This window comes from Drosophila grimshawi, unplaced genomic scaffold (genome assembly GCF_018153295.1).
Source record: "Drosophila grimshawi isolate 15287-2541.00 unplaced genomic scaffold, ASM1815329v1 contig_311, whole genome shotgun sequence".
In the NCBI taxonomy this organism is placed as follows: domain Eukaryota; kingdom Metazoa; phylum Arthropoda; class Insecta; order Diptera; family Drosophilidae; genus Drosophila; species Drosophila grimshawi.
This window is the reverse complement of record NW_025063098.1, coordinates 25,543,502-25,568,614: the sequence shown is the minus strand read 5'-3', so window position 1 is coordinate 25,568,614 and position 25,113 is coordinate 25,543,502. Positions and strand designations below refer to the sequence as shown.

Here is a 25,113-nt window from a genome sequence, read left to right as displayed (position 1 = left end):
TTCGTGCTTCTTTTTTCATATCGAGACGATGTCGCACGATTCGTAAACTTTGCAATTTCCGGTTTCTAATGAAGCTGCTCTTGCTGAACAGTTGATTCAGTTGTCGCCATTCAACAGGTGCAGTGTCGCGGACGGAACTACGCTTCGAGCGCCATTAGAGCTTATTCTGCCCACTATTTTTTTTTGCAAGATGAGCTATTTGCTTTTGTTCACGCTGGTCTATTTACATGTCATATAGTACAATTCCCGTTAAGTGTAATTTTTTTACGGTTAATTTAATTCTAAACGCGTAGGTAAGTGAAAATGTAATTACAAATATATTTTTATAAAATTTCAAATGGATTTTTGGCAGAAAAAAATTGAATAAAAAAATGAATAAACCAAATAGAAATTGTGCTGAAATTGTGTTTAGATTGTGTATTTATTTTAGCATTTCGTAAAAGTCAAAAGTGCACACATACACACACAGATGCACTTGTGCATGCAAGTGAAATATAGTTCATAGTTTGATGTGCTTATCAAAATGAATCGATTTGAATAAAGTTTACAGTGAACACAATTAAATTAAGAATAAACGCGCCAAGAACACAATTCAGTGCAAATAGAAATCAAGAAAAATCAGTGATTTGAAAAGCGATTATTTTCCGAAACGTTTTCTAGTTTTGTGTATATCATAAATTAGTGTGAATGTAATCAAATTTTTGGCTTCAAAGTTTGAATATTTTAATTTACTTGAAAACACGTTTTGTTATGTAAATTTTGGTGATTTTTTTTTTATTAACTGGACTACACTGAATTTGTTCAAATTGTACTTCACAAAGATAATCAGATCATCAAATGAAGCTCAAAGTACAGTTTGCTTTCAGTTATTTGCTAATTAAAAAATTCAATACAGTGGCTTAACTTAATAAAAATTAAAATGCAACAAAATATAGCTTACGGCACATTTACAAAAAAAAAAAAAAAAAAAAAATGAAATAAATTTTGTTACACACACAAAACAAACAAGTCTTTATAAGCACGTTAAATTATTATGATTCTAATCAGGTGGTCGAAAAAAAAAGAAGAAAAAACAGACTGTGTTTATTTGACATACAAATATGCGTTAATTAAGAAATGTGGAAATCGGCGTACATTTGTCGGCATCGCTTTCATTGTTGCCCCTACTTTGTTTTACCAGAAGAAACATCTTTGCCCTTGAGTTGGCATCAAGACACCTGAACTTGGGATATAATTATAAAAAAGGTGCTATTGCTAAAGATTAAGCTTAATTTTTTTTTAAATAAATAGTTTCTTAAAGCTTGTTGATATGAGTTTATTACTGCACTAGTTAGATATATCGAATATCGAAAATAAATTAAAGATAAACAAAATTCACGGCGATTCCGTAAGACTCACACAGGCAGGTGCATCTATAAATACAACTGATAAGGCGAGTGCAAATTTTTTTATGTTTACAGTCCTATATGTTAATTGAAAAAGTAGATTGAGATCGGGTATACATGTTAAATAAAAAAAGTTTAAACAGAAATATATTGGGTTCAGTGTGTTTTGTCATGGCCAAGATAAAAAAGTCCCACATATTTATAACAATTAAATAGCAGACAATACACGCAATTAATATTTGTTTATAATTCTTATACTATATTGACAAAAATTGAATTATGATGCGATTGATCTTATGACAAGCACAATTTGAAAGCCGTTGCTCAATATATTATTATCCATTTAATGTTAAATTAAGTGAAATAATTGTCTGGACATATTTTTGTTTGTGTTTTTAATTTTTGGTATATTTGTTCGTTCGTCGATGACAGTTTGCATGTTAAACAATATTCATGGATTCCAATCATAACTTTGTATAAATTGAAAAGTCAATCAAACATGCGCTCGTCGCCATACGTGAAAATTTAATTCACATCTTCATCAATAGGTGCAAAAATTTTGAGGCGGTGTTTTGTAAATTTATTTATATGTTTGTATGCCTGCTGTGTGAGTATATACACTGTATTTTATATATGTACCTATATCTAGTCATATCGATTTTTGACTGATTACGAAATATTCCGTTTTTTTTTTGGGTGTAATTCTTAATTGTGAATAATTTTCTTATTTTAAACGATTTATTTTGACAATGCTTTAATCTTAAATTCGTTTTCTTTTACCATGTTATTTCTTATACTATTTTATCTGGCATTCCATCAACAATTAATTAATTAATTAATTAAGAGAACTTACTTTTTATTTGCAAAACACGTTTCAGTAACAAATACGCCTTATTGGTCCAAAATGAAGCAAATAAAATGAACCATGCGAAGACGCATTGCGAAACTAGTTTATACTACAGTGTTGACTGCCTAGCTGGTCTTCACACATTTGCTAATGGCAACTAATTAAACGGCAAGCTGAGGAGAGGAAACAACAAAATAACAATAATAAGAATAAGAATAATATAATAAAAGTGCATCACAAAAATGAAGTGGACAACATTTGGATTACAATTTGATATTTTAACATTATTTGTGCTTTGGGTGCTCGTCTGCTGTGCTCATCAGGCAAGCACCAACTGCTATGACAGCAGCAGTGGCTTCAATACCAATCCAAATGCTCTGCCAGCTGAGGATGGCAATGAAACTTATACCACAGACACGACACCGATGCCGACCGCCGATGCTTCCGTTTGGAAGTGTTGCTGCTGGGAAGCAACCAATCAAGTAAGTGCTAGACGACCACATAATAATTGTATTTAACCAACGTCTAAACACGTAGTACATATATAGTCTTAAGCGACTTTATTGGCTAGGAAACCTTAGAATCTATTGTCATTTTTGTATTGGGTATTTATTATTACAACCAATCAAGTAAGTGAAAGACGATTATATAATTATTGTAATGATGAACAATGACTAAACTCGTTGCGTATTCCGGTAGAATGGAATCTTTGGTGAGCCTCAAATAAGTCTTCTTTCTTGATCGAGATGGGCGCAGACTAACACGTCTTAATACTCATCTTTCGACCGATTGGGGATATTTAGTGTCTTCAGTAAGAGGAATATATATGTACACAGTTTCATCTAGAATGATTTCAAGCTGATAAGGTTAAATGAATGAATGAGACATGAACGGACTCTATCGACTCGACTACTGATCAAGAATATGTGATTTATGTACTTTATGGAAATGCAAATCTGAAAACAAATTTAAAATACCTTCTCCCAATTGAATATCATTATTATGAAATTTACGAATGCCAATCTGTGTGCAGAACCTTTTTCCGGAGGATGAGTTCGAGTGCCGTTGCGAGGGTGAGGCGCTGACACGTGTGCCACAAACATTGAAGTTGCCCCTCCAAAGGCTAACAATTGCATCAGCGGGCTTGCCGAGGCTACGCTCCATCGGATTGAAGGTGTATGCCAGCACATTGCTGGATGTGTGAGTAGTCCTTTCAGCCACATCATTCCACTGCTTCCACGTTTTCATTATCTTATATTGTTGCAGTGCCTTTACGGACTGTCCGCAACTCGAGACCATTGAGAACGGTGCCTTCTCCAATTTAACGATTCTACGCACTATGTAAGTAGTAAAGTATATGCCATATGTGAAATTGATATACTTTTCTTTACTGCTCTGTTATCTGTTAGCTATATCTCAAATGCGCCAAAACTAAAGTACCTTTCCAAAGATGTTTTCGAGGGAATTTCGAATAAAATTGATATTATGTAAGTGAGAATAAAATCAATTTCCTTTTTATATAAATAACTACGACCTCAGAATATCCACAAATATAAAAATTTGTGTACATTAGTTACTATTGTTAATTAGTTACTATTGTTAGCTTATAAATAGTTTACTTGAATAATATTATTATTAGTGTAACGTTAAGTATTTATAGTTTACATACCATTTAACAAGATTATTATAATTTGAAAATAAATGTAAAGAAAGTTGATTACTTATATTAAATAAAAAACATTACAAGTTAAAATTTCGAAAGTAAATTTAAACAAATTAAATTACAATTTCAAATATAGATTACATATACTTGTAATATAAGATTAAGAAGTAAATTAGTCAAACATTTATTGCAATGATTGAGGCAACCCAGAAAAATTATAATTAGACCAAACTAACTTTATAAAGCTAAAGTTGGTCAACTGTAAACAAGACCAATATAAAGTCATAAGCCTTGCAGCCAGTTGGGTGCATTAAATGTTAAAGTGGGTCGGAGTTGAAAAGGTTTTGTGTTGTCATGTTCGCTATGACTTAGATACGGTTGATAAATACACAAGCATTGTTCAGCTTTTATTTTTAGATAATAAATCTCGCGTCAGCACAGTTTTTATTTTATTAGTTGTGTGTGTGTGTGATTTAATCTTTAAAATTTGTGGTAACATTAAATTAAATTGAAATTCCTAATGCGTTTATTAACATTTTTCATATAGACGCATTATAAATAGTGGTTTGACAAGCGTGCCCGATCTTGGACACCTACCACCCAATACTATATTGCAAATGATGTAAGTGCATCTTATTGATTATGGAATTACTTATACATATATCTAATTATTGCAAAATATTTACATTTATAGAGATCTCGATAATAATCAAATTTCTCGAATTGAATCCAAATCGATTCAAGTGAAGACTGCACAATTGTGAGTACAAATATTGAAATAGTTATAGTTCTCATTAGTAAGAACAATTATGTCTTTATTTAACTGTTTAGCGTTTTAGCAAACAATGACATAACCTATATTGATGATTCCGCATTCCTCGACTCTAAAATAGCAAAACTGTAAGAAAAAATTAAAATAGAATTAACGATAATTGGAAAGTATTAACATAATATATAGTTCTTTAAAGCAAAATCGCAGACTTAGCGAGATTCATCCGAATGCGTTCAATGGCATCATAGATATGACAGAACTGTAAGTGTAACAATAATCTAACAAAATTGGTATTGTGATATTTACCGCTCCTATCTACTCACAGTGATCTCTCGAGTACTTCGCTGGTTCGCTTGCCAGCTGCTGGACTCCAGACCATCGAAGTATTATACATAATGAATACGCACACTTTGAAAACGATACCCTCCATATATAATTTTCAGGTAAAACATTAACGCAAATTCATTGGCATAAATGATGACAACCAGAAAATAAGAACTACTTTTTTTTCGCAGAACTTGCAGAAAGCACACTTAACACACTCCTTCCATTGCTGTGCGTTTAAATTCCCCTCGAGACACGATCCCCAAAGACACAAGAAACACGAGGAAGAATTGCGTAAATTGCAGGAGCAGTGCAAAAGTGATCGAGATATGCACAATAATGTTGCAACAAACATTATAATACCTACCAAATCAATGGAGGATGCGGTTGGGATGCCTAATGGGTAGGCTATGGTCAATTATAGATGGTCATGAATATTGCATACACGACAATTCAATTGGTATTTCTTTTTTAAATATTTCTTGGCTAAATTCCAGTCCGCGTCCAACCCAATTTCTATAACAATATAACCAAAATAGCTCTGCCTCTGATAAAAAGATTTTGAATTAATTTTTAGGAAAGGCAATTGGGGCATTGAAAATGGCGATTGGAATAACAATGAGCTCATCGATTCGCCTGAAGCTTTGCCCAATATGGATGACTATATGGCTGATGCGACAATGAACAACCTTGGAGTTTTCCATACTGAGATTACAATCAATCCAGATGATAATCAAATGACTGAGTTTTGCGGCAACTTTACATTCAGGTGGGTATTTGTTCAATGTATTTGTGATAAGTTCTTTAATAATCTTCCATTTGAATGTAGAAAACCGAATATTGAGTGTTACCCCGTGCCGAATGCCCTAAATCCATGCGAGGATGTCATGGGCTATGAGTGGCTGCGCATAGCTGTTTGGATTGTTGTTGCCTTGACTATAGTGGGCAATGTAGCAGTCCTCACTGTCATTCTATCGATTAAGTAAGTTTCTCAAACCATATGCATTTACAGTGAATAAGATATGTATGTTTTAGATCGGAGAGCCCATCTGTGCCACGGTTTCTCATATGCCATTTGGCTTTTGCCGACTTATGCTTGGGTCTCTATTTGCTGCTTATTGCATCAATTGATGCACACTCAATGGGACAATATTTTAACTACGCCTACGATTGGCAATACGGTATGTCTAAATTGTAATTTATGCAAAAGCACTTTGGTTTTCATAAGACTTTCTGCAGGTTTTGGTTGCAAGGTCGCCGGCTTTTTAACCGTATTTGCAAGTCATTTGTCGGTGTTTACCCTGACTGTCATCACAATTGAACGCTGGTTTGCCATCACGCATGCAATGTATCTAAATAAACGTATCAAACTGGGACGTGCTTCTGTAATTATGATAACTGGTTGGCTTTACGCCATAACGATGTCCTCCCTGCCCCTATTTGGTATCAGTAATTATTCATCAACTAGGTGAGAGTTTAGCACACATGTCAATTTCCAAACATTATCTTTAAGTTGAACTTTATTTAGTATTTGCCTGCCAATGGAGCAACGCGATATATACGACTCGGTATATTTGCTAATGATATTGGGTAGCAATTTTATTGCATTCACTATTATTGCAATATGCTATTCGCAAATCTATCTATCTCTTGGCCAGGAGACGCGTAATGCACGTCAGAACAATCCCGGCGAGATGAGTATTGCCAAGAAAATGGCACTTCTGGTGAGTTTATCTGCAGTCAAATTCTATATGAAAATTAAATATATTTTTCAGTTAGGCTTATATATAAACTTACTAATGCTTAAACATTTTGCTTTGCACAGGTATTCATCAATTTTAGTTGTGGGGCACCAATTGCATTTTTTGGCCTTACTGCTTTAGCAGGCTACCCTTTGATCAATGTTACAAAGTCGAAAATATTATTGGTATTCTTCTATCCGTTGAACTCGTGTGCGGATCCATATTTGTATGCCATCTTAACATCTCAGTATCGTCAGGATTTGTTCCTCTTATTCTCCAAGTGAGTATCTGTGAATAAATAAAAGAAGTTGTCGGTTTCTCAATATTATCCGCATTTATTTTCACAGATTGGGAATTTGTCGCAAGAGCGTGATGAAATACAAATACAGTGACTCGATGCCTCACACATCACATTTCACCATACGCAACTCCATTGAACAACCAAATGCATTTCCCCACAAGGCTCCAAATGGTGCGGGCGCCGAGACACAGAAAATGCTGATAAATAATGAAGATTATGTGTAAGAGATATAATATTTTTCAACTTGAGCTTATTATGTGGCAGAGCCAATTTTAAAGTAATAAGATATATTCAAGGATTTATTCTCTATTTGATTTTTTCAAATCCATACTGAGCCCAAATAAACAACTTGTGATTTGCATTAGGAAAGAAAAAATGTATTATACGAAAGTATCTGATAAATATATACGAACAGTAAGGAAGGGTTCGTGGAGTAAAAAAGTAAAACAAGTAAAACGTTTTGTAAACTGGAGAATATAGAGAATTGCTAGTTGTGATAATCGTATTAGTTATATTTTCTTACCTAAAGCTTTCTATAAGCAAATATTAATAAATATTTACCTTTTTAATCCAGTATTGATATCACGTTCAGTTTTAATGTTGTGTTTCCTAAAGGCCACAGTAGCCAGTGCTATTTTGAAAAGCATCACCTAAATGTAATCATTACGTAAAGTATGTACTGCATTCGATAACACATTTCAAATGCTTTAAAAAGTGAATATAAACCTACAAATTCTAAGTCAAATGTCAGTTAGAGGTCAATATGTACGCGTATTTTATTGTGAATCCTATTAATGTATAATGCATAATATATTTATGTGATTTAATGTCTGTGTATGAATCATGCATAATAATAAATAATGTACAAAAATATACCCGAATATATTTATGCAAAAAGTTGTATAATTGTTGTTGTATATACAAACAGGCATAATCAATGTGTTTTAAAAATAACGGTTACTTAAAGCTTTCTCTCTGTTATTTTTAGCAGATGTTAGAGCTAAACAGTCAACTGTTAACATTGGTTCCGTCCTTTGCTCTGGTAAAATGGAAATGTAGCAAAATGGTTAAAATGGTTAACAAAAAACCACCCCTTTAACCAAAAATACCGTGCAGAAAACATACCAAGCAAGAAATACTAACACTTGTCGTCAATTGACAGCCGGGTGAAAATGTCACGTCTTTTTGAATTATTTGCAATCTTTGTGTTAAAAATTGTTATTTGCGCGGCAGAAAATCACAGGAATGGTAAACTTCTATCGAAGGCAGCGACTTTTCATTTTCCGGAATACGCGTACAAGGAAACAAGTAAAAATGTAAGTAAATCGCTTGAAAAATAGATTATTGATTTTTCAATTTAACTGTGATTGTTTATTTTAATTTTATTTATTTATTTAAGGAAATTACCTATCATGATTACGAGCTAGCGTGTGGTCAAAATTCACTGTGTGTCAATGCCAATGCTGCGATGGCTTCCAAATTGAACTGTTTGAGACAATGCATTTCCCCATCGTGCTATCAGGATATTTATGCATTCGATGAGGTACGTGTGCAGTTCGCTTATAGTCAGTACCATAATTAATAAATGTATTTATTTTATTTTTGGCAGCTTGAGGAAGGCGAAATCGATGTGAGGATGAATTCATTCAAGGGTTGTGTTATACAGCGCATGTAGCATAAGGCCCCAATCCTGCATCGTTTATATCTGACAAACTACCTGCAGGAGCTACAATTGAAGATATCCGAGTATATTTATAAATGGATATAGGCTCGGCTTTTTTATTGTCGTATGCTTTAGTTGTTCATCTAAGTTAATGTACCAAGGACTTGAAGCAATTCGATTTTCTTAAATAAATCAGTAGTATAACATTATATTAAGCACGCAGACTAAATAGTGTCAACAAATTTCACAAATTTGTGAGCCGCAAATTTGTGATTGGCATCACTGACACCTGGATACCCAGTATTTTTGTTAATCTATCACATCATGCCTATTATATTTTGCCTTCGGAAGAAAATAACAAACAAACAAACTTAGAATAAGACAGCAATACAATAAAAATGTGTATCTTTCATATTAGCAGTATATTAGGATTTAATAAAATGTTACTGTCAAAACTAAACGAGTTGCAAAATTCTTTTTTTTCGTCGAAAATATTTTTATCATATTGATAAATGATACTTTTACTGTATGAATGCATAATAATAATAATGCAAAACAAACATATAATACAAATTGACAGTGTTCTCTGTGGTGATAGACATATAGTTAGTTAATATGATCATTTGAAGTAGAGATATTTATGTGTGTGATGTATGTGTCATTGCAATGTTTACCAGAGAGTTATACATTGTATGCCTATTTGTACGTTGATTAACAGGATCCAAACAAAAATTAATTAAAGCAAATAGCTTTGTTGCGATACCTAAGCCCTAGGTAAAACCATACATATACTATATATATATGCATACTCGTATACTGATATAAATGGCACGTTACGTTAAGCGTATCCACTTTTAGAAATACGCTTATCTAGAATAGTGTTAGTTCCTAGTTATTATTCTTCTCTATATTATTAATAAATATTTTAAATGGTTATCCGGTTTTTTTTTTGTGGTTTGTTTGTTGTTGTTGTTTCACCTGCTTTTGGCAGCCGCGACACCCTTCTAATTACCTAAGTAATTAACTAAGGAGCATGAAGGGACAAACGAATTCGCATTATCCGACTAGTGAAAGGCGGCACGCATATTTACAGTACATATGTATGTATGTATGTTTAAATGTGTGTGTGTGTGTGTGTGTGTGTGGCGCACATACGCGCTAATGAAGCGCAGCACTAGGCGAAAAGGTTAAGAAACCCAGTACACCAAAGCGAATGGAAAATTAGCAAAATGTAATGTCCCGCTCCGAATTGTTTTAGTCGTACTCGACACGTCCTGGCGTTTGGTTGCAAACAGGCATAATAAAAGACTAACTGATACAAATAATGTGAAAAATATATATATTCAATGAGAACAATGAGTAATAATAAATCAGCAACTTTTACACTTTCGAAAGTTTTCAAAACCAACTGACATATTATAATTATAATAAATATGGAAATGTGAATATTATTGAATGTATTGAATGTGTTTGTGTAAATGACTATCAGCCATTAATAATGAACCCAAATAAATATATGAATAGATATACGTTAATTGGTATATAAGCTACAATTAACTGATAAACTTATCAATTAACTTAACAGACAATCTAACGGTTATTCTAGTGCCCGCGAATGATCTCATTTTAGTATATATTTAGTTAAAATAAGAAATTGTTCTGCATTTGCGTTTAAGATTTTATATATGAAATAATATGAATTTAATTTTATTGCAATCGCACAGTTTTAAATTATAAATAAAGTTTGTTCTACCCAACGAATTGAACAATTTGCTTGTTATTCTTTTATGAGATTAATTACTGATATCTGTGCTTTTTCTGGCCGAAACTTTTTCAATTTCTTCAATTTCATTGTTCACAATATTTTGAATATATTCCAGACATGGGAGCAATAGAAACAAATGTGTGCGCGCCGTTTAAATAATGCTAAAAATAATAATAAAAATTCCAAAAGCAACAACAGCAGTGAAAAATGCTAAAGAATTTCCCCATGTTGTTGGTTTACTGCGCTGTGTTTTGTGTACTTTAGCCGCCAATAATAAAAACAACAGAAATTGCTCATACGAAGCATTGGCTGCGCTCAGTTACCCACAGCGCCAGACGCCAGCCAATCGACAACAAGTTGCTCTGCCAGTCTTCAATAAACGTGTGCTTCTAGCAACTGTGCGGTGCATTAGATATTTTTCTCTCGTATGGTTTACTTTTTGCTTTTGGTGCTAATTTGCAAATAAAGCAAATATTATGCTAAAGCCGAAGTTTAAACAAAAAATATATTACAAATATATATTTTACATATATGAAATATTTCAAATAATTCACAAAAACCAATAAAATAAGCATGTGGAAATGGTGCAAAAGTGAAAATAATTCGCCGACATTCTCTACCGAAAAAAAAGAAGAAATTAATAACAATTGTAGCCACCTGGATTATACATTAATTTTATATTTTAAAATACTGGTGGACTTCAAATAATTTATTTATTGGGAAGTTAATCACAACTCGCATTTATTTCACTAAAAAACTCAATTCGTTATGTTGTGTTGTGTGTTTATATTATATGTTTGTCTTAACAGGTGTGTCAAAATAGCAAATTAATAAACAATGCTTACACACACACGTAAGCCATAGATTTTGTCTGACTGAAGGTTGCACTTAAATTATAAGTGCATACGTAAATTGTATGGCCTGTTCCAGGAACTTTATAAAATAAACATGTTATTAGTGCGAATCTTAATAGATGAATAATAGAAGTTTTCATATGCGATTCACACACCATTATCAACTCAATACTTTGTACTTCAAAAATGTTAAGGATGAAAACGAGAAGTTTCTCAAGAGACTGTATTCCACATTACGGAACAGAAGTGATTAAATGATTGTTAAAATGAAAATCGATGTGTTGTTCGTAAGAAATCGGAGTGTTTCTTGTGTGTATAATTTGCGAGATTTACTTCCATAAATAAACATTAATTTAATTTAATTTCTTTTTGTAGGTAATTATTGTGTGCAGTAATCAGGGTAGATAATGGCAAACGTTATTTGAATTCGCTTTCAACATGCAAAAACAAATAAAAATTAACGAAAAATAAACAAGACACTATGTGAAAATGATTAACAACCGGCAGCTCTGCGGATAATGATATGAATAATGAACTCGTATTGGACAAGCATGGAATGGCCAAAGTCGTTGGCTGTGGCTACTTTCCTGCTACTTATATTGGTGACCGTAATTGGCAATATGCTCGTAATATTAGCTGTTTTGACCACCCGAAGGCTTCGAACGGTTACAAATTGTTTTGTGATGAGTTTAGCTGTGGCTGATTTACTTGTCGGCATTTTTGTTATGCCGCCGGCAGTAGCTGTACACGTCATTGGTATGTATACCTAAATAAATAGCATAAATATTTCTTTATTGGTTTTAAAATTACGAAAGGTTTGAGTGTGTGCAATTTTTGTATTAGAAAATATTATTGTCTCGGCTTCAAAATACTAAATATCAAGTGTCGGATAAAGTTTTGTTAGAGATGACTTCTTCAACAGTTTTAAAATTTTTTTTTTTTCTTCTAACATTTTTATACTTGTAAACAATTTCTTGGTGTCCACTGTACTAAAGAGTCCTTGAAGCCACTTTTGCCACTCTGGGAAAAAAAAATCAAAATATTCAATAGCCCAGAGCAAATAAAAAGGTAATTACATGCCTTTATGATTCCCAAAATGCCTAGTAGGAAAACTTTTAAAAACTTTCTTCAAACAAATGGGTAAATTAAAAAAAATTCAATCTATGTACTATCCGCTTAAAGGTATGCTCGGTGTTTTAGTAGCCAACAACAAGTTCGGTGGCAGCTTCCAAAACAAAAACTTTGCCTTTCAACAACCCTTTTGCGGGTTGGGAGCTGCCATTGTTATTGTTGTAGCTCTTGTTAAACATTACACGGCTTGACATGCTTACAAAAATTGTTTAAGTAACAAGTATTAGAAAAGTTGCATGTTGCCAAGATATCCAGTTCAAGTATACAAATATATTTACAAGTTAAGCTTCATAAATTAAAATCGTAATCTTTCATGTTTATTAATTTACCTTCTATTTCAAAGAGATTAGCTTAAAGAAATTAACAACAATTACAAACTAAGAACATATAAGTGTACATACATAGATTGCATAGATTTGACAATAATTTCGAAGGCACATAGAATTTCATATAATTGTATATACCAACTTTTTAGTGGGTATCTCAGCTTTGGCATGGCAAAGATTGCATTGCTATTGTGTTGTTGTTTTCATATCAATTACTCTCTTATGCAGGCTCATGGCAACTTGGCCTGGTGCTGTGCGATATTTGGATATCCTTCGATATATTGCTATGCACGGCATCCATTCTTAGTTTGTGTGCCATCAGCTTGGACAGGTAAGTAATTAAAAAATAAAAAATAATATTTATACCGTTTCATATGTCAAGGAGTACGAATTGCATACACATTCCCTTGACAGCGAATGCCTTCAATTCATATTCCATTGGTGTGTTGTACATGTCAGCTTCAACTAATTACTAATAGATGTATGTGTGTGTGTGTGAGTGTGTGTGTGTGTGTGTGGAGGCGTATATTAGCGGACTAAGCCAACAAACCCTTAATTTTTATGTCACACGTTAATTTGTTAGTATAAAAAGACCCAGTTCATTTGCATGACGTCATATACGCATAAAAAAGGTGAAAATACTGTGCAAAGAATTTTTTATTGACCCATCCTGTGCATGGCGTTTAAAGTGAACTTCAATGGGTTCCAATGGGTGGGGGGGTCCAACGCACAATGGTAGCAACAACCTGACTGTGAAAAAAAAAAAATAAAGAAAATGTGGGTGGTAAGTAGGGGCTCGCTGCTTTTGTTGGAAGTTTCAATTACATTTTAATGGCATTTCCAAGTTTGCTGTTGACGCCATGCTGCGCTGTTTGCTAGGGACGTTTGTCAACAGCTTTATACACAATATGCCGCTTCGTTTTTGTTTTCATTTACTCAGTTTTTATTGCTTTGTACTTAGGTATCTCGCAGTGACACAACCGTTGACATATTCGAAAAAGTGGCGTTGCAAACGATTGGCATTGTTAATGATTCTTGGAGTTTGGCTACTCGCCTTCGGTATTACCTGCCCACCGATGCTCGGCTGGTGAGTATCCATAATTGAAAGCGTCCACGTACTCCCTATATTTAAATGTTGTTGCATTTTAAAGAAATGTCATTATGTTGTTGAATATTAGCAAAATAATTCATGTCTTCATAGATAGTTATTCTTACAATTTTGTTATCTTGTTCGGCACTCACTTAAAATTAATAAGTATAAAATTAAAATTCTTCTTAAAATTCCAAGCATAAAATCTATAGATAGTAAACGTAAAATAAATGAATAAAATAGAAATAAAAGGTCTACTGTGTTTCAATTTAAGCTGTCAATCTTTCTCTTCACAGGTACGAGCATGGCAGGAATCGCAATAAGGGGGACTCGGTTGAATGTCGCTATAATCAAAATAAAGGATATGTTGTTTACTCGGCGATGGGTTCATTTTTTATACCACTCACAGTGATGTTATATGTTTACGTACGGATTGGTTATGTCCTCACATCACGTCGACAGCGAATTGTACGCGATGCAGTTAGTATAATAATTGATGAATGAATGAAACAAATATTTATTTTTAATTCGAACATTTTTCTTGCAGAACTCGGAACGCACAGCTGACCATGATGCAGATACCGATGGCCATTTTATGTCGGAATCTGAAGTGTATCGTTGCAATCAACACAAATGTTTGCCATGCTGTGAAGCTCGCTGCAGCGTGATGAGAACCCATGCGAATCCCATATTTAGTACCGGTAGCGTTAAGTGCCGCAAATGTCAGGAGGCAAAGGCTAATGATAAGCGCATGAAACTGAAACATCAACCGACATTCTATGAACTAATGGAAATATCACGAATGTCCTCACTTATTCAATGCACATCCGACAGCTGCAGATTTCATAAGCGGTGTGCTTCATCTGTATCCATACCAACAATGTATTATAATGATGGTCAATCGATTGGAGGCGCCACCTCTTTGGAAACGGTAAATCATAATGTGGCCAAGAGGGCGTCAACAACATCGCATCAGCTGCAGCGACAATTGGCCAATCATCGCGTTCCAATGCGTGTCTCGACCAAAATCAAAACCACCAAAGCAACTAAGACACTTACAATTGTTATGGGTGGACTGATCGCATGCTGGACACCATTTTTCGTTTATTACCTGCTGATACCGTTTCTGCCGCAGCTAAAGAAATTCGAGGGCCTTATGTCCTTTTTCACTTGGGTCGGTTGGGTAAATTGCGCTATAAATCCCTTCATTTATGCCTTTAATCCGGATTTCCGAGCTGCCTTCTGGCGCTTAACATGTCGGCGCATCTGCAAACAAAAACTGCCTCGAAATCATATTAACATGTTTCGAGCCTGAAGCGTTCAAAAAATCCACAATAAGAAGTGCTAGCCTTAAGCGTATATATTAATGTTTATTTTTAGCACGTATCAAATAAATCAATTTATTTAAAGCTTGTATTTATTTACCACTAAAAACCATAAATATGTGTAACAAAAAATGCTACTATCCAAATAGCCTGAAGAAGACATATCGGTTCATTTAAACTATGCAATTGTATAAATAGATAGTCTTAATAGTCATCAACAACTAAGTCAAACTAAATATTATTAAAATTTTCAAATTGTAATACAATAAAATGCATTTTTGTATATTGAAAGAATCTTGGTGTGCAATTTTTAAAGGCTTGAAAATTTAATTACATGTTGAATGAAAAAAAAAACACAAAAAACAAATATTGCTATTAGGCAAGGCGACCTGTAATTAGGAAATGTCTTTATGAAACATTAAACATATTGTGACAAACTTGAAAGCCACAAAGAGAATGTGGTCATCATACTTGTACTTACGTAATCACACTAATATATGTATATATATAAAATACAAAATACACAAATGTGTATGTGGTTTGTACTGCATTAACAAAAATTAAGGAAAAGGAGTCTCCAATGAATTACAACACATTGTGCCTATTACTGTCAGTGCAAATGTATTTAAAACCACAGAAATTTGGGCACTGACATCATTTAACTCGTAATAGAGAACAGTCTAAGTGTGTTTAGGTTTTATTTCAACGTTTCTGCAAATTCAGATGTATAAATGGCAAAATGTATAATTGGCAAATGCCTTTCAAGTGCATTTCAATCTAGGTCAACTGGCACTGTGATTATAAACTGCATTTGTCAATAATAGTCCCCCCGATAGTTTAGTGTTCACTGTGATTTTCATTTCTGGCTTTAAGAACCTTTCTGAAAGTCATTAAGTTGGACTCTCCGTGCCCTCTGAGTGCCCTTTAACTGGAAGCTTTTATTATTGTAGCCTCAAATTTGTAATTTCAAATTAAATCCAATTTTGAAATGAGTATACAAAATTAATATTTTAATTTAATCCCATTTTAAATAAAATATCTATGTGTGTAATAAATAAATAAATATATATTTGGCTATTATTCTAAAAGGTAATACTAGTGTAATCTTATTGCAAAAAAATAGATGTTTTAAGTAAATTCTAAAATAGATGGATGAAGTTCTGGTGCTACAAATTTATTTTCGATTTGCTGCATCCAAACTTGTTGATATTAAGTTATATGATATATACATATTAAATTAAATGATAGTTGTCGGTATGCTGGAGTTTTGAGATTTAGTTTTATTCAATATATGTTTCTAATGCTTGACATGATTACATATAGTATGTATATGTTCTTATACATTGGATTGATCTAGCTGCTACTACAACTATTAAATAATTCGCAATTCGCAATTGACTGCAATTTGTTTGTGCCGTTTTTGCTATTTTATATGTACTAGTTTATTACCACTGAGCAAACGTGTATTGTCTGCTTAGTGATATTATTTATGAAGGCAATGCAAAATTGATTCAAGACATAGCACTACAATTAGATTTTAAATGTTACATTTTTCCGGTTTGATTATGGCTACATCACAATAAAAATTTTAAATGTATTTATATATGTATTTTTTTTTGTTTTTATATTTTGAACTACTTATTTTTACAAAGAACAATACTACAAAGTTTCTTGTGGAAGTTGTCATTTGAATCCTACATTTCCAATACAAGGACGCTTAGTTGGCGAAAAACGTATATAAATACTAGATATATATTACATATGTATGTATACATATATATGTATATTCTCATTTTTTTGTTATTTTTTTTTTTTTTTGTATATAACACAAATAAACTTAATGAACTGGTTGCACAATTCAGTTTGTAACTTTGAACGGTTTGCAAAAGCTTTATATGATTGCAATACGACAAATACCCGGTTGAAAGGCGGAAAAAATACGTGACGGAAATTACTAAATCGATTCATGTCATCCTGGCAAATGCCCTTTATTGAATGAATTAGTATGTGTGTGTTTGTGTGCGTCTCACTATGAATGTGAAATGAGCCGCATCACAGAAAGATTCTAGACTGTAAGCTTACTTTATGTATGAAATTATTTACACTGATGATAGTTCGTGGAAAACACAACAAAAAACTTAAGCTGCAATTTACACTTCTTGCTTTTGTGGAAGGTCTTTGGTTACACTCTTACTACAATTACTACAATTACTGCAATTTCTACTTTGAATTTAAGCAATTATGTTGCTTAAAATAAAAAAAATATAACAGCTATTGACTTAAGCGTTAACATGAATTAAATTGAAAAATTGTAGAATTTTTTTTTTTAAATATTAGCAATTCCCTTAATTTATGGAGTTGGGAGATATATTTCTGTTTAATTGTAAATGAATGCTATTTGGAAGATTGTTTTCTAAGTGACGCAGCTCGAAATAATAAGATTTCTTTTGGAAATTCCAAACTAAGCCAACCATTTTGGGCTCTCACTTTCTGCTGATGTAGTCTAAATTACAGGGCATATCATTTTTCAGAGTGTATGTCCGCATAATATTGAAGAATGACTTGAAATTATATGCAAGTCCTGCCACATTGTCGACTTGCAAATTTCTAGTTGTATAATCGACTAGCTGAAGGAACTGTCGCCATGTCGCCACGCCCCATCCCTATTATCATCCTATCCCTATCTGTGCGTGTGCGGGATGCGGTGGTGGAATGTGCGGTGGCGACACGCCACGACTATCGCCTGATGGACATGGTGTTTGTGGGAAACTGTGGCTTTGGCTCCTCACTGCAAAAACGCTTGCAGGTCAAGCGCCAAAAGGCGGCACGAAAGTCGACACTGTAAAATGCATAGATAAATGGATTTATGGCGCTGTTGAACCAACCAAGCCATGTGAGTGCTTTCGCCAGTGTGCCGCTGACTTGATGCTCGGCGAGGAATGGGGTTATAATATAGTAGATGAAGAACGGTAACCAGCACGCTATAAATCCGCCAACGACAATGCTCAATGTTTGCGTCGTTTTATTCTCCTTTTTTAGCGATGTAATGCGATTTGATAGAGATTTGATATTGGCTGATGTTGTTGCTGTTGCAGTTGCATCCGATGCATTTCCAGCGCCAGCTGACTGATGATGATGATGATGATGGTGGCCACGCTGCCTGTCGCCGGCACCACCAACACTAAGATGCGAGTGCCGAAAGCTGTGTGTGCGCAACTGTTGTTGTTGTTGCTGCTGCTGCTGCTGCTGTTGCTGCTGCTGTTGTTGTGATTGTCCCTGCCATTGGGCATCTAATAGACTACTGCTGGGTCCAATGCCACTGGCCATTGTGGTCATTGTAGTCGAAGCTGTCGAGGTGCGTTTTATCGACAATGAGGCTGGACGTGTTAGCTCATAGCAACTGCTCCTCCCACTGCCACTGTCCTTTGAGGATGGCAGTGCCAGCAAGGATTGACAATTTCCAGCATGAATTCCGCCAACTGTTGTTGACACGCCAAGATTGTCAGTATCGCTCAGTGCGATTTCATGTAGTTCCTTCGATATCGTCTGATTAGAAAATGTCTGAGCCGTGGCTTGTTTGCTCTTATAGCCCGTACTGTGATCCTGTTCGGAGAATTCATTTTCAACATCGGCGGCGGTGTAGCGCTTAAATTTCTGTGTAATAAACAAAAATATTTTTCAAAAATGATCAGCTCTGCTAACAAAAAGTTCAAATTGATTAATTATGAATCCGTCTTGGAATTTTATTTGAAGCTGCATATTCAAATATTCTTATTTTAAAATGAAAACTGTTGTGAATTTTAGTAATTATACTTTTTAATACCTAGAATAGAGTTGATGAAAGCAAAACATTACTCAATGACAACTTTAATAAGCACTTTACAGAAATATGTACGCTTGCCACTTAACGTAACATTCAGCGACTTTCTTCAATATCGAACTGAGTGTATCTATCAATCTATATACAATATTCTAAAAGCAAGATAAGCTATAATCGATTGCACATCATCGTTAGCATAACGTTAAATGTTTACAAATAAAAACGATAAATGATATGAATTATGAATACAGAGAATGCTAGAGGATGTATAAAAGAACGTTAATAATTTCACTTATTGCTTACCTTGTTATGAATATTAATATCGTTCATATTGTCGTGTCTTTTTGCTATAACACAGGATATTTTGGCATAAACATAAATCATGACAGCCATTGGTATGAAAAATGAACCCATCGCTGAGAAAATTACATAGCCTTCATTCTGGTTGTAGCGACACTCATGTAAATCTCGCCGTCCAGGCTCGTACCTAAAAAAAAAAAAAAAAAAAAAAAAAAAAAAAAAAAAAAATAAAATAAAATTTAAAAATATTTTTATATACAAATATACTCGTATATATGTAAATTCAAGAAAGTCATGCACCATTTAATATTTAATCAATATTCAATACAATGTGTATTATTTATTAATTTAATATTTATATCAAAATTTCGATTTCATATTCTACAAACAAATTCGTACGCAAATTTATGAAGATGATTTAAAAAACAAAAAAATCTCTGTTTATATAAAAAATAAAATGAATTGTTTGAACAGCAATAAACTTAAACATGTATAAACATTCGTTTACATCTTTAACAAAAACTTTTGGTCGAAATGTATTATTTTGTTCACATGCTTGTCTTAAACATAGAGCAAATACGTATGTGTGCTAATGAACTACTTTCTTTAAATTTAAAAAAAAAACGCCCTTACTTACCAGCCGAGCATGGGCGGACAGGTGATTGCTAATGCCAGTATCCAAACGATAAGAATCATTAGAAGCGCAAGGCGCTTGGAACGTCGTTTCCTTGAATAGGTGAGTGGTTGGGTAACAGCCAGGTATCTAGAATGTTTAAGATGTGGTTGTAGCACGTTCTTTGCGAGGCAATTTTAAAACTTAATACCTATCAACACTGATGGCACATAGACTTAAAATAGATGCCGTGCACAGCAACACATCAAAGGATATCCAAATATCGCAAAGTATCCAGCCGAGTCGCCACGAACCTGAAAATAGTACCAATGTTCGATTAGCGCAACTGTTCATTTACATGAAAGGTTTCTTCAGCAGACACGCAGATTCAACTTTTGTTTTTTCCAAAATGCGTGTTTATGGTAATCCAGGGAAATATATAAAAATATATTTTTTACTGAAGCAAAAATTCCATTCTCAAAAAAAAAAGATAAGACCAAAAGGCCAAAAAAATTCTTAGGCACAGGCAAAATACCACAGTTGCCGAATTTTTCAACTTCAAATAGAATTTTTGAGAAAAGTCAAACTCGCATTCTTTGACACAAATTTGTTAAGATTTTGTTTCTTTTCAAATACTTGAAGAAATAAAATATGAAATTTAATCAAAGAAATTTCTTATATCTGTGAATAATTCATAATTTTGTCCATAAACTTTTTCTAATATTTTTATTTATTAAATTTTATTTAAAAAACACGTTCTTAATGAGTTTGTGTTTGGATAAAACTTGGAATCTCTCTAGTCAAATGAAGTCAAGTGACAACTTCCCGATATTTAAATAATATAGAAGCAGATTGTGATACCAAGCAATTAATGTTTTAGAAAACTAAAATTCCCAAGAAAGGAATCGTATTTTTATTGTATAGTTTTAAAGTAACTGATTATTATTAAACTTACCGATAAGGTGAACAGCAACAGCCGGTGGCATAACGAAAATGCCAACAAGTAAGTCAGCAATAGCTAAACTCATAACGAAACAGTTTGTTACGGTGCGAAGTCGGCGAGTGGTTAGAACAGCTAATATGATGAGGGTATTTCCGATGACGGTGACAACGATAAACGTGCAGAAGACAGCAATCAAACAGATGCCCTGCCATGCTGGCGGCCATTCGACCGCTGCGGCAGATTCGTTGTAGTAGTTGAACACTGTTGAGGCGGGCCCCGAATCACCAAAGGTATAATTTCCCGACTCATTTAAATTTGACGGCAAAGTCGGTTTACTGCTGTTTGCATAAGTAGCTCTGAATGTAGTTGACGGTGATGATAAGGAGCGATTATCAGTGTTCCATGCATCTAGGAAGTCATCGTTGCCAACGGAAATGTTGGGCTGCAATCCAAGAACGCCGCTGGTGGCAAGAAATGTGCTTGCCACATACATCAGTGGCGGGAACAAAGCGTTTGAATTATCCAACTGTGGGTGGATAGCCATATATGCAGTATTTATTCTTGCTAAATCAACATAGTTCACAGTTCAAGCTGCACAGCTAGTGAACGATTTTTGTAGTTGCAAATCGACGATAGCTTCATATTGCCATCGTAATTGTCATTTTTTAATTTCAACATTTTTTGTTTTTTCGTTTTTTATTTGATAATTTTTTTTAAGTATCTTTTTTTTATGATATCCTGCAATGATAGCAAAGCGACAAAACACATTTATCTTTTAATAACTTTATACATATACATGTAATTACAAGAACCCAGCTCAAAATGTTGTCCTTAAGCAAACACATTTAGATTAGTTTGGATTAAGGGTGGGATTTAGTGTAACGTTTCACTTCAACATAATCTTATTTAAGTCGGAATGAAAATGGAATAGCGTGCTTAATAATTCCGAACGAAAATAGAATTGAAAAAACAATTTGTTAATATATAACACACCTATTGAATCATAATAAAAAACATTGTCAAGGTGATTGTGTGTAATTGTTGAACAAAAAAAAGTTATTTCCACAAGAGCTTTATTTTCAGTCAAATTGAATTCTCTTTCTGAAGCACAATGAGGTATTAATGTCAAGTTTCATTTCGATGGGCTCACGTGAATGCGCATTTAATTACAAAAATAGAATTTCCCTCTGCACAGGAATAAGAATAACTTTGTTGAATGTGAATGACACATTGAATTGATATTTCACATTTTTTTCCTTGTGATTTTCTTTTTTTATCAATCGTTATTTCCCCACCAGCTTATTTAACCTTATCAATTTGGCAAATTGAAATTAATCGAAATGATTGAATTAAAAATAACTAATTGACGATAACGTCACTTTTCATTATATATACTTTGTCACTGAATAATAATAAATATAAACGCACTTTTATCATTTCAACTATTTAATTATAGTTACACATAAATATACAATATAAACCGTTTAATTAACACAGCGAGAAAAACTTCTGAAGAGGTGCTTGGCTATAAACATAAATAAAATGTTGATGGAATTTCCGACGCTTCTTTCGTTCAAATATTTATGTGGCATATATATTTTGTATGAACTTTTTCTTATTGCCTATGGGATCGCACCGACAAATAATGGTAAACTGATGAGAAGTAATGAAAAAGGCACCCGCCATGCCTGGAATCGACAGTTGCCGACGTTCGTGCTGACAATAATGTGGAATTAAGTATTATTTATTTAGCGTCTGATAGCGTTCACCAAATGCCAGTGCTGTCGTAGATTGCCATTGCCCCTGTATATGTATTTGAATATTTGTATATATGTGTGTGTCTATGCATAGGTATGTACGCGATAACTAAATTAAAACCACAGCCAAGATAGACAAGGTGGCATTTGCCAGAAAGTATATAAATGAGAGCCTTACGTAAGCTTAAGGATTATCTTAAATGATTTTGACATTTTTTATTTCTTAGATTTGTATTTTGTTGTACAGATTTTCATATTTAAATCTTTCCATTTAGGTATATATATTTACATTACTCCGATTTATAGAATACAGAGAGAGAGAGTCGTTCCTCATCAACCCGTCATTGAGTCGCTTATCGCAAATTTGATAACAAATCAAGCGATTTCCTAACGCAATTATTTACAAGCCCTCTTTTCAGCACACATGCTTAGATATATATTTTTTTGATTTGTGTATTCAGACATATTTGCATTATTTAGATAACATTTTTTCTCCTTATGACGTAGCTCAGAACTATAAAATAGAATTTTACTAATTGATTTCTTCTGTCAAGCGTGTACAATGTCCGTTTCTTTGTCAGTCTGTTTGTTGATTTAAATAAATTCTTTTCTTTTTTTTTTTTAATTAGAATTATTCGAGTTTTGTAAAAGAGAATCGATTAATGGTGTTGCTTTTATTTCGTTTTGAGGGCATACCGACCACATCATAATCTTCAATGTGCCAATGGAAGATTTATTTCACACTAAAAGTTCAATTGGCAAAGATTTGAGAGGAACAGGAAGCAATCGTAAACATGTGCAAATGTTCCCATACGTATGCAAATTCAAATAAAGGCATATACACTTATATGCTGATCAATCTTTATGTGGAGGCATTAAGCGAGTCCAAAATCGCTAAAATGGTAAGTGACATCTTATCGAAACAAACTTTTTAATTAAAATCGATGGAAATGCTTTATACGCAACAGCACAGCATACAATTAAATAATTAAAGAGTAATTTTTGCTGTCGATTTGCAATTGAAAGTTTCGATAGAAACATGTAAAACGAATTAAAAACCAGATTACAAATAAACCATGGTTTAGAACCCATTTTTTTTTTTACTTTTTTTATTTTTGCGCTTACGTTTTGTTTTGCGGTTAGGGTTTTATGTAAATGCAAATGTATACATATGCGTACATGGCCACGTATTTATGAAAATTTTCCCTTACGTTTTTATTGTACATTTTGTACATGAGTCTGCTGCAAATTATCTGCCTTTTGGTTTTTATGGATGGAGAGCCAGTTGTGTCTGCGTTCCCTTTTCCCTTTTTCCCTTTTTTAATTAATTCCCCAGCAACAATACATTAATTACATTAAAAGCCTCTAATTCAAATTTATATACTAACACATAAGCCCAATCCCAAACACAAATAAACAAGCATACAAGCATATATTCCTGTATTCACATATGTAGATATACTTATGCAAAGCTAAATTATATCAAAAATTGTGTGGGCGTATACATTCATATGTATCGTTTAGAAAAGTTGCGAAAAAAAAAAATGAAAGCACTTTATTTGGGTTGTATCTGAGCATTAAAATGCCATTAAAAATGCCAGCTGTCAATAATGGCTTTAAGAACAGCTGTTCGAACATTTGCCACAAAATACGTTTACTGCTTGGCGGACAATACAAATAAATGCTTATTATTAAATGCATTTCATGCCTAATGCTAAGCATTTTTTGAGAACTTGCATATTGGATTACTGATTGAGATTCACCTTAAAAATTAAATGCATAAAAGTAGACTTTCAATTTGAATCAGCTAAAGTATAGCCTACATATGTTTATCCAAAATATTTGTATGAATATTTAAATGGTTATGTTTTTGATTGGTGGCCAATGCGTAAGGTCTCTAAGGTAACAGAGGTTACATAAATCTGAATTTAGTATTTCAATAAATCATTACCTCAGTTGCCGCTTCTTTCATTCAATATTTATCAGACATTTGGTTTCAGTTTTGTTTACACATTTTGTATTGTTTTAAATGTAAAAACCTTTTGTCCATTATCATTATCAGTGTATTTCCTTAATTATGCGCGCATACACACTTACACACAAATATACATATATATATATATATATATAGTAAGTTTTACATATGTGTGCATGTACAAGTACAATTCACTTAACATTGCACTAACAGTATTTTTGCTCAAGGTGCCCCATATAGTAATAATTTCTATATGCAGTCAAATGGACTTTTATATAAATGCTGTAATATGTCTGTTTGATTCCCATCAAGTTAGTAGTAGTGGTAGCCAACTTAATAGTACTTGTTTTAATTGCACATTTCCGTTTCCTGTTAAGTTCACTTCGTACAATTTCTAAATTGTATTTCACATGCAGCAAGTAGTAATGGTAGACATCATAGGGTCATTGCCAAGAAACCGTCGGTAATCAAATTCTGTCGTCTCACCGGGTTCACTTTAATTAAAATCAAGCGACAT

At 33.3% G+C, this 25,113-nt stretch overlaps 4 protein-coding genes and 1 long non-coding RNA gene across 7 annotated transcripts; 3 read left to right on the top strand and 2 right to left on the bottom strand.

Moving 5' to 3' along the window:
• Nucleotides 1-77: 77 nt before the first annotated feature.
• Nucleotides 78-8,090, top strand: LOC6568441 (lutropin-choriogonadotropic hormone receptor). 2 transcript variants are annotated; one of them, XM_032740490.2, is made up of 19 exons: nucleotides 78-293; nucleotides 2,264-2,714; nucleotides 3,266-3,432; nucleotides 3,499-3,573; nucleotides 3,642-3,719; nucleotides 4,443-4,517; nucleotides 4,590-4,655; nucleotides 4,727-4,795; nucleotides 4,854-4,928; nucleotides 4,993-5,110; nucleotides 5,183-5,394; nucleotides 5,569-5,760; nucleotides 5,821-5,973; nucleotides 6,027-6,172; nucleotides 6,231-6,459; nucleotides 6,520-6,715; nucleotides 6,817-7,013; nucleotides 7,081-7,254; nucleotides 8,026-8,090. In XM_032740490.2, the coding sequence occupies exons 2-19, from the start codon at nucleotides 2,475-2,477 to the stop codon at nucleotides 8,030-8,032; spliced, it is 2,469 nt and encodes an 822-aa protein (XP_032596381.1). In that variant the 5' UTR covers nucleotides 78-293; nucleotides 2,264-2,474; the 3' UTR covers nucleotides 8,033-8,090. The 2 variants fall into 2 exon arrangements, with proteins under 2 accessions (XP_032596381.1, XP_001994501.2); XM_001994465.3 differs by having other exon boundaries at nucleotides 8,023-8,077.
• Nucleotides 8,091-8,125: 35 nt separating this feature from the next.
• LOC6568442 lies at nucleotides 8,126-9,160 on the top strand. Its single transcript, XM_001994466.3, has 3 exons — nucleotides 8,126-8,350; nucleotides 8,434-8,577; nucleotides 8,644-9,160. Exons 1-3 carry the CDS (start codon nucleotides 8,207-8,209, stop codon nucleotides 8,707-8,709), a joined length of 354 nt encoding a protein of 117 aa, XP_001994502.1. The 5' UTR covers nucleotides 8,126-8,206; the 3' UTR covers nucleotides 8,710-9,160.
• A 2,566-nt stretch (nucleotides 9,161-11,726) lies between these two features.
• On the top strand, nucleotides 11,727-15,438 carry LOC6568443 (tyramine/octopamine receptor). Of its 2 annotated transcripts, none has more exons than XM_043214949.1 (5): nucleotides 11,727-12,072; nucleotides 13,002-13,104; nucleotides 13,735-13,860; nucleotides 14,160-14,331; nucleotides 14,411-15,438. In XM_043214949.1, exons 1-5 carry the CDS (start codon nucleotides 11,847-11,849, stop codon nucleotides 15,176-15,178), a joined length of 1,395 nt encoding a protein of 464 aa, XP_043070884.1. In that variant the 5' UTR covers nucleotides 11,727-11,846; the 3' UTR covers nucleotides 15,179-15,438. The 2 variants fall into 2 exon arrangements, with proteins under 2 accessions (XP_043070884.1, XP_001994503.1); XM_001994467.3 differs by having other exon boundaries at nucleotides 14,160-14,343; nucleotides 14,411-15,437.
• Nucleotides 13,413-14,043, bottom strand: LOC116805836. Its single transcript, XR_004365418.2, has 3 exons — nucleotides 13,989-14,043; nucleotides 13,599-13,895; nucleotides 13,413-13,523 (listed from the first exon to the last, which is right to left on the bottom strand). It is a non-coding gene; the product is annotated as an uncharacterized LOC116805836 (long non-coding RNA).
• Nucleotides 15,439-17,506: 2,068 nt separating the features above from the next.
• On the bottom strand, nucleotides 17,507-21,520 carry LOC6568444 (D(3) dopamine receptor). The gene is made up of 5 exons (XM_001994468.3): nucleotides 20,877-21,520; nucleotides 20,133-20,235; nucleotides 19,946-20,071; nucleotides 19,312-19,495; nucleotides 17,507-18,842 (listed from the first exon to the last, which is right to left on the bottom strand). The coding sequence occupies exons 1-5, from the start codon at nucleotides 21,406-21,408 to the stop codon at nucleotides 17,925-17,927; spliced, it is 1,863 nt and encodes a 620-aa protein (XP_001994504.1). The 5' UTR covers nucleotides 21,409-21,520; the 3' UTR covers nucleotides 17,507-17,924.
• Nucleotides 21,521-25,113: the final 3,593 nt, after the last annotated feature.

Excerpts from the sequence above, each read along its gene's own strand:
- LOC6568441 (XM_001994465.3), top strand. The coding sequence starts at position 2,475 with ATGAAGTGGACAACATTTGGATTACAATTTGATATTTTAACATTATTT. Across the intron at positions 3,574-3,641 it reads TTAACGATTCTACGCACTAT|CTATATCTCAAATGCGCCAA; the intron begins GTAAGTAGTAAA and ends GTTATCTGTTAG. Across the intron at positions 4,518-4,589 it reads AATACTATATTGCAAATGAT|AGATCTCGATAATAATCAAA; the intron begins GTAAGTGCATCT and ends TTACATTTATAG.
- LOC6568442 (XM_001994466.3), top strand. The coding sequence starts at position 8,207 with ATGTCACGTCTTTTTGAATTATTTGCAATCTTTGTGTTAAAAATTGTT. Across the intron at positions 8,351-8,433 it reads ACAAGGAAACAAGTAAAAAT|GAAATTACCTATCATGATTA; the intron begins GTAAGTAAATCG and ends TATTTATTTAAG. Across the intron at positions 8,578-8,643 it reads ATATTTATGCATTCGATGAG|CTTGAGGAAGGCGAAATCGA; the intron begins GTACGTGTGCAG and ends TATTTTTGGCAG.
- LOC6568443 (XM_001994467.3), top strand. The coding sequence starts at position 11,847 with ATGAACTCGTATTGGACAAGCATGGAATGGCCAAAGTCGTTGGCTGTG. Across the intron at positions 13,105-13,734 it reads TGTGCCATCAGCTTGGACAG|GTATCTCGCAGTGACACAAC; the intron begins GTAAGTAATTAA and ends CTTTGTACTTAG. Across the intron at positions 13,861-14,159 it reads TGCCCACCGATGCTCGGCTG|GTACGAGCATGGCAGGAATC; the intron begins GTGAGTATCCAT and ends TTCTCTTCACAG.
- LOC6568444 (XM_001994468.3), bottom strand. The coding sequence starts at position 21,408 with ATGGCTATCCACCCACAGTTGGATAATTCAAACGCTTTGTTCCCGCCA. Across the intron at positions 20,072-20,132 it reads TGTGCCATCAGTGTTGATAG|ATACCTGGCTGTTACCCAAC; the intron begins GTATTAAGTTTT and ends TAAACATTCTAG. Across the intron at positions 18,843-19,311 it reads ATATTAATATTCATAACAAG|AAATTTAAGCGCTACACCGC; the intron begins GTAAGCAATAAG and ends TTTATTACACAG.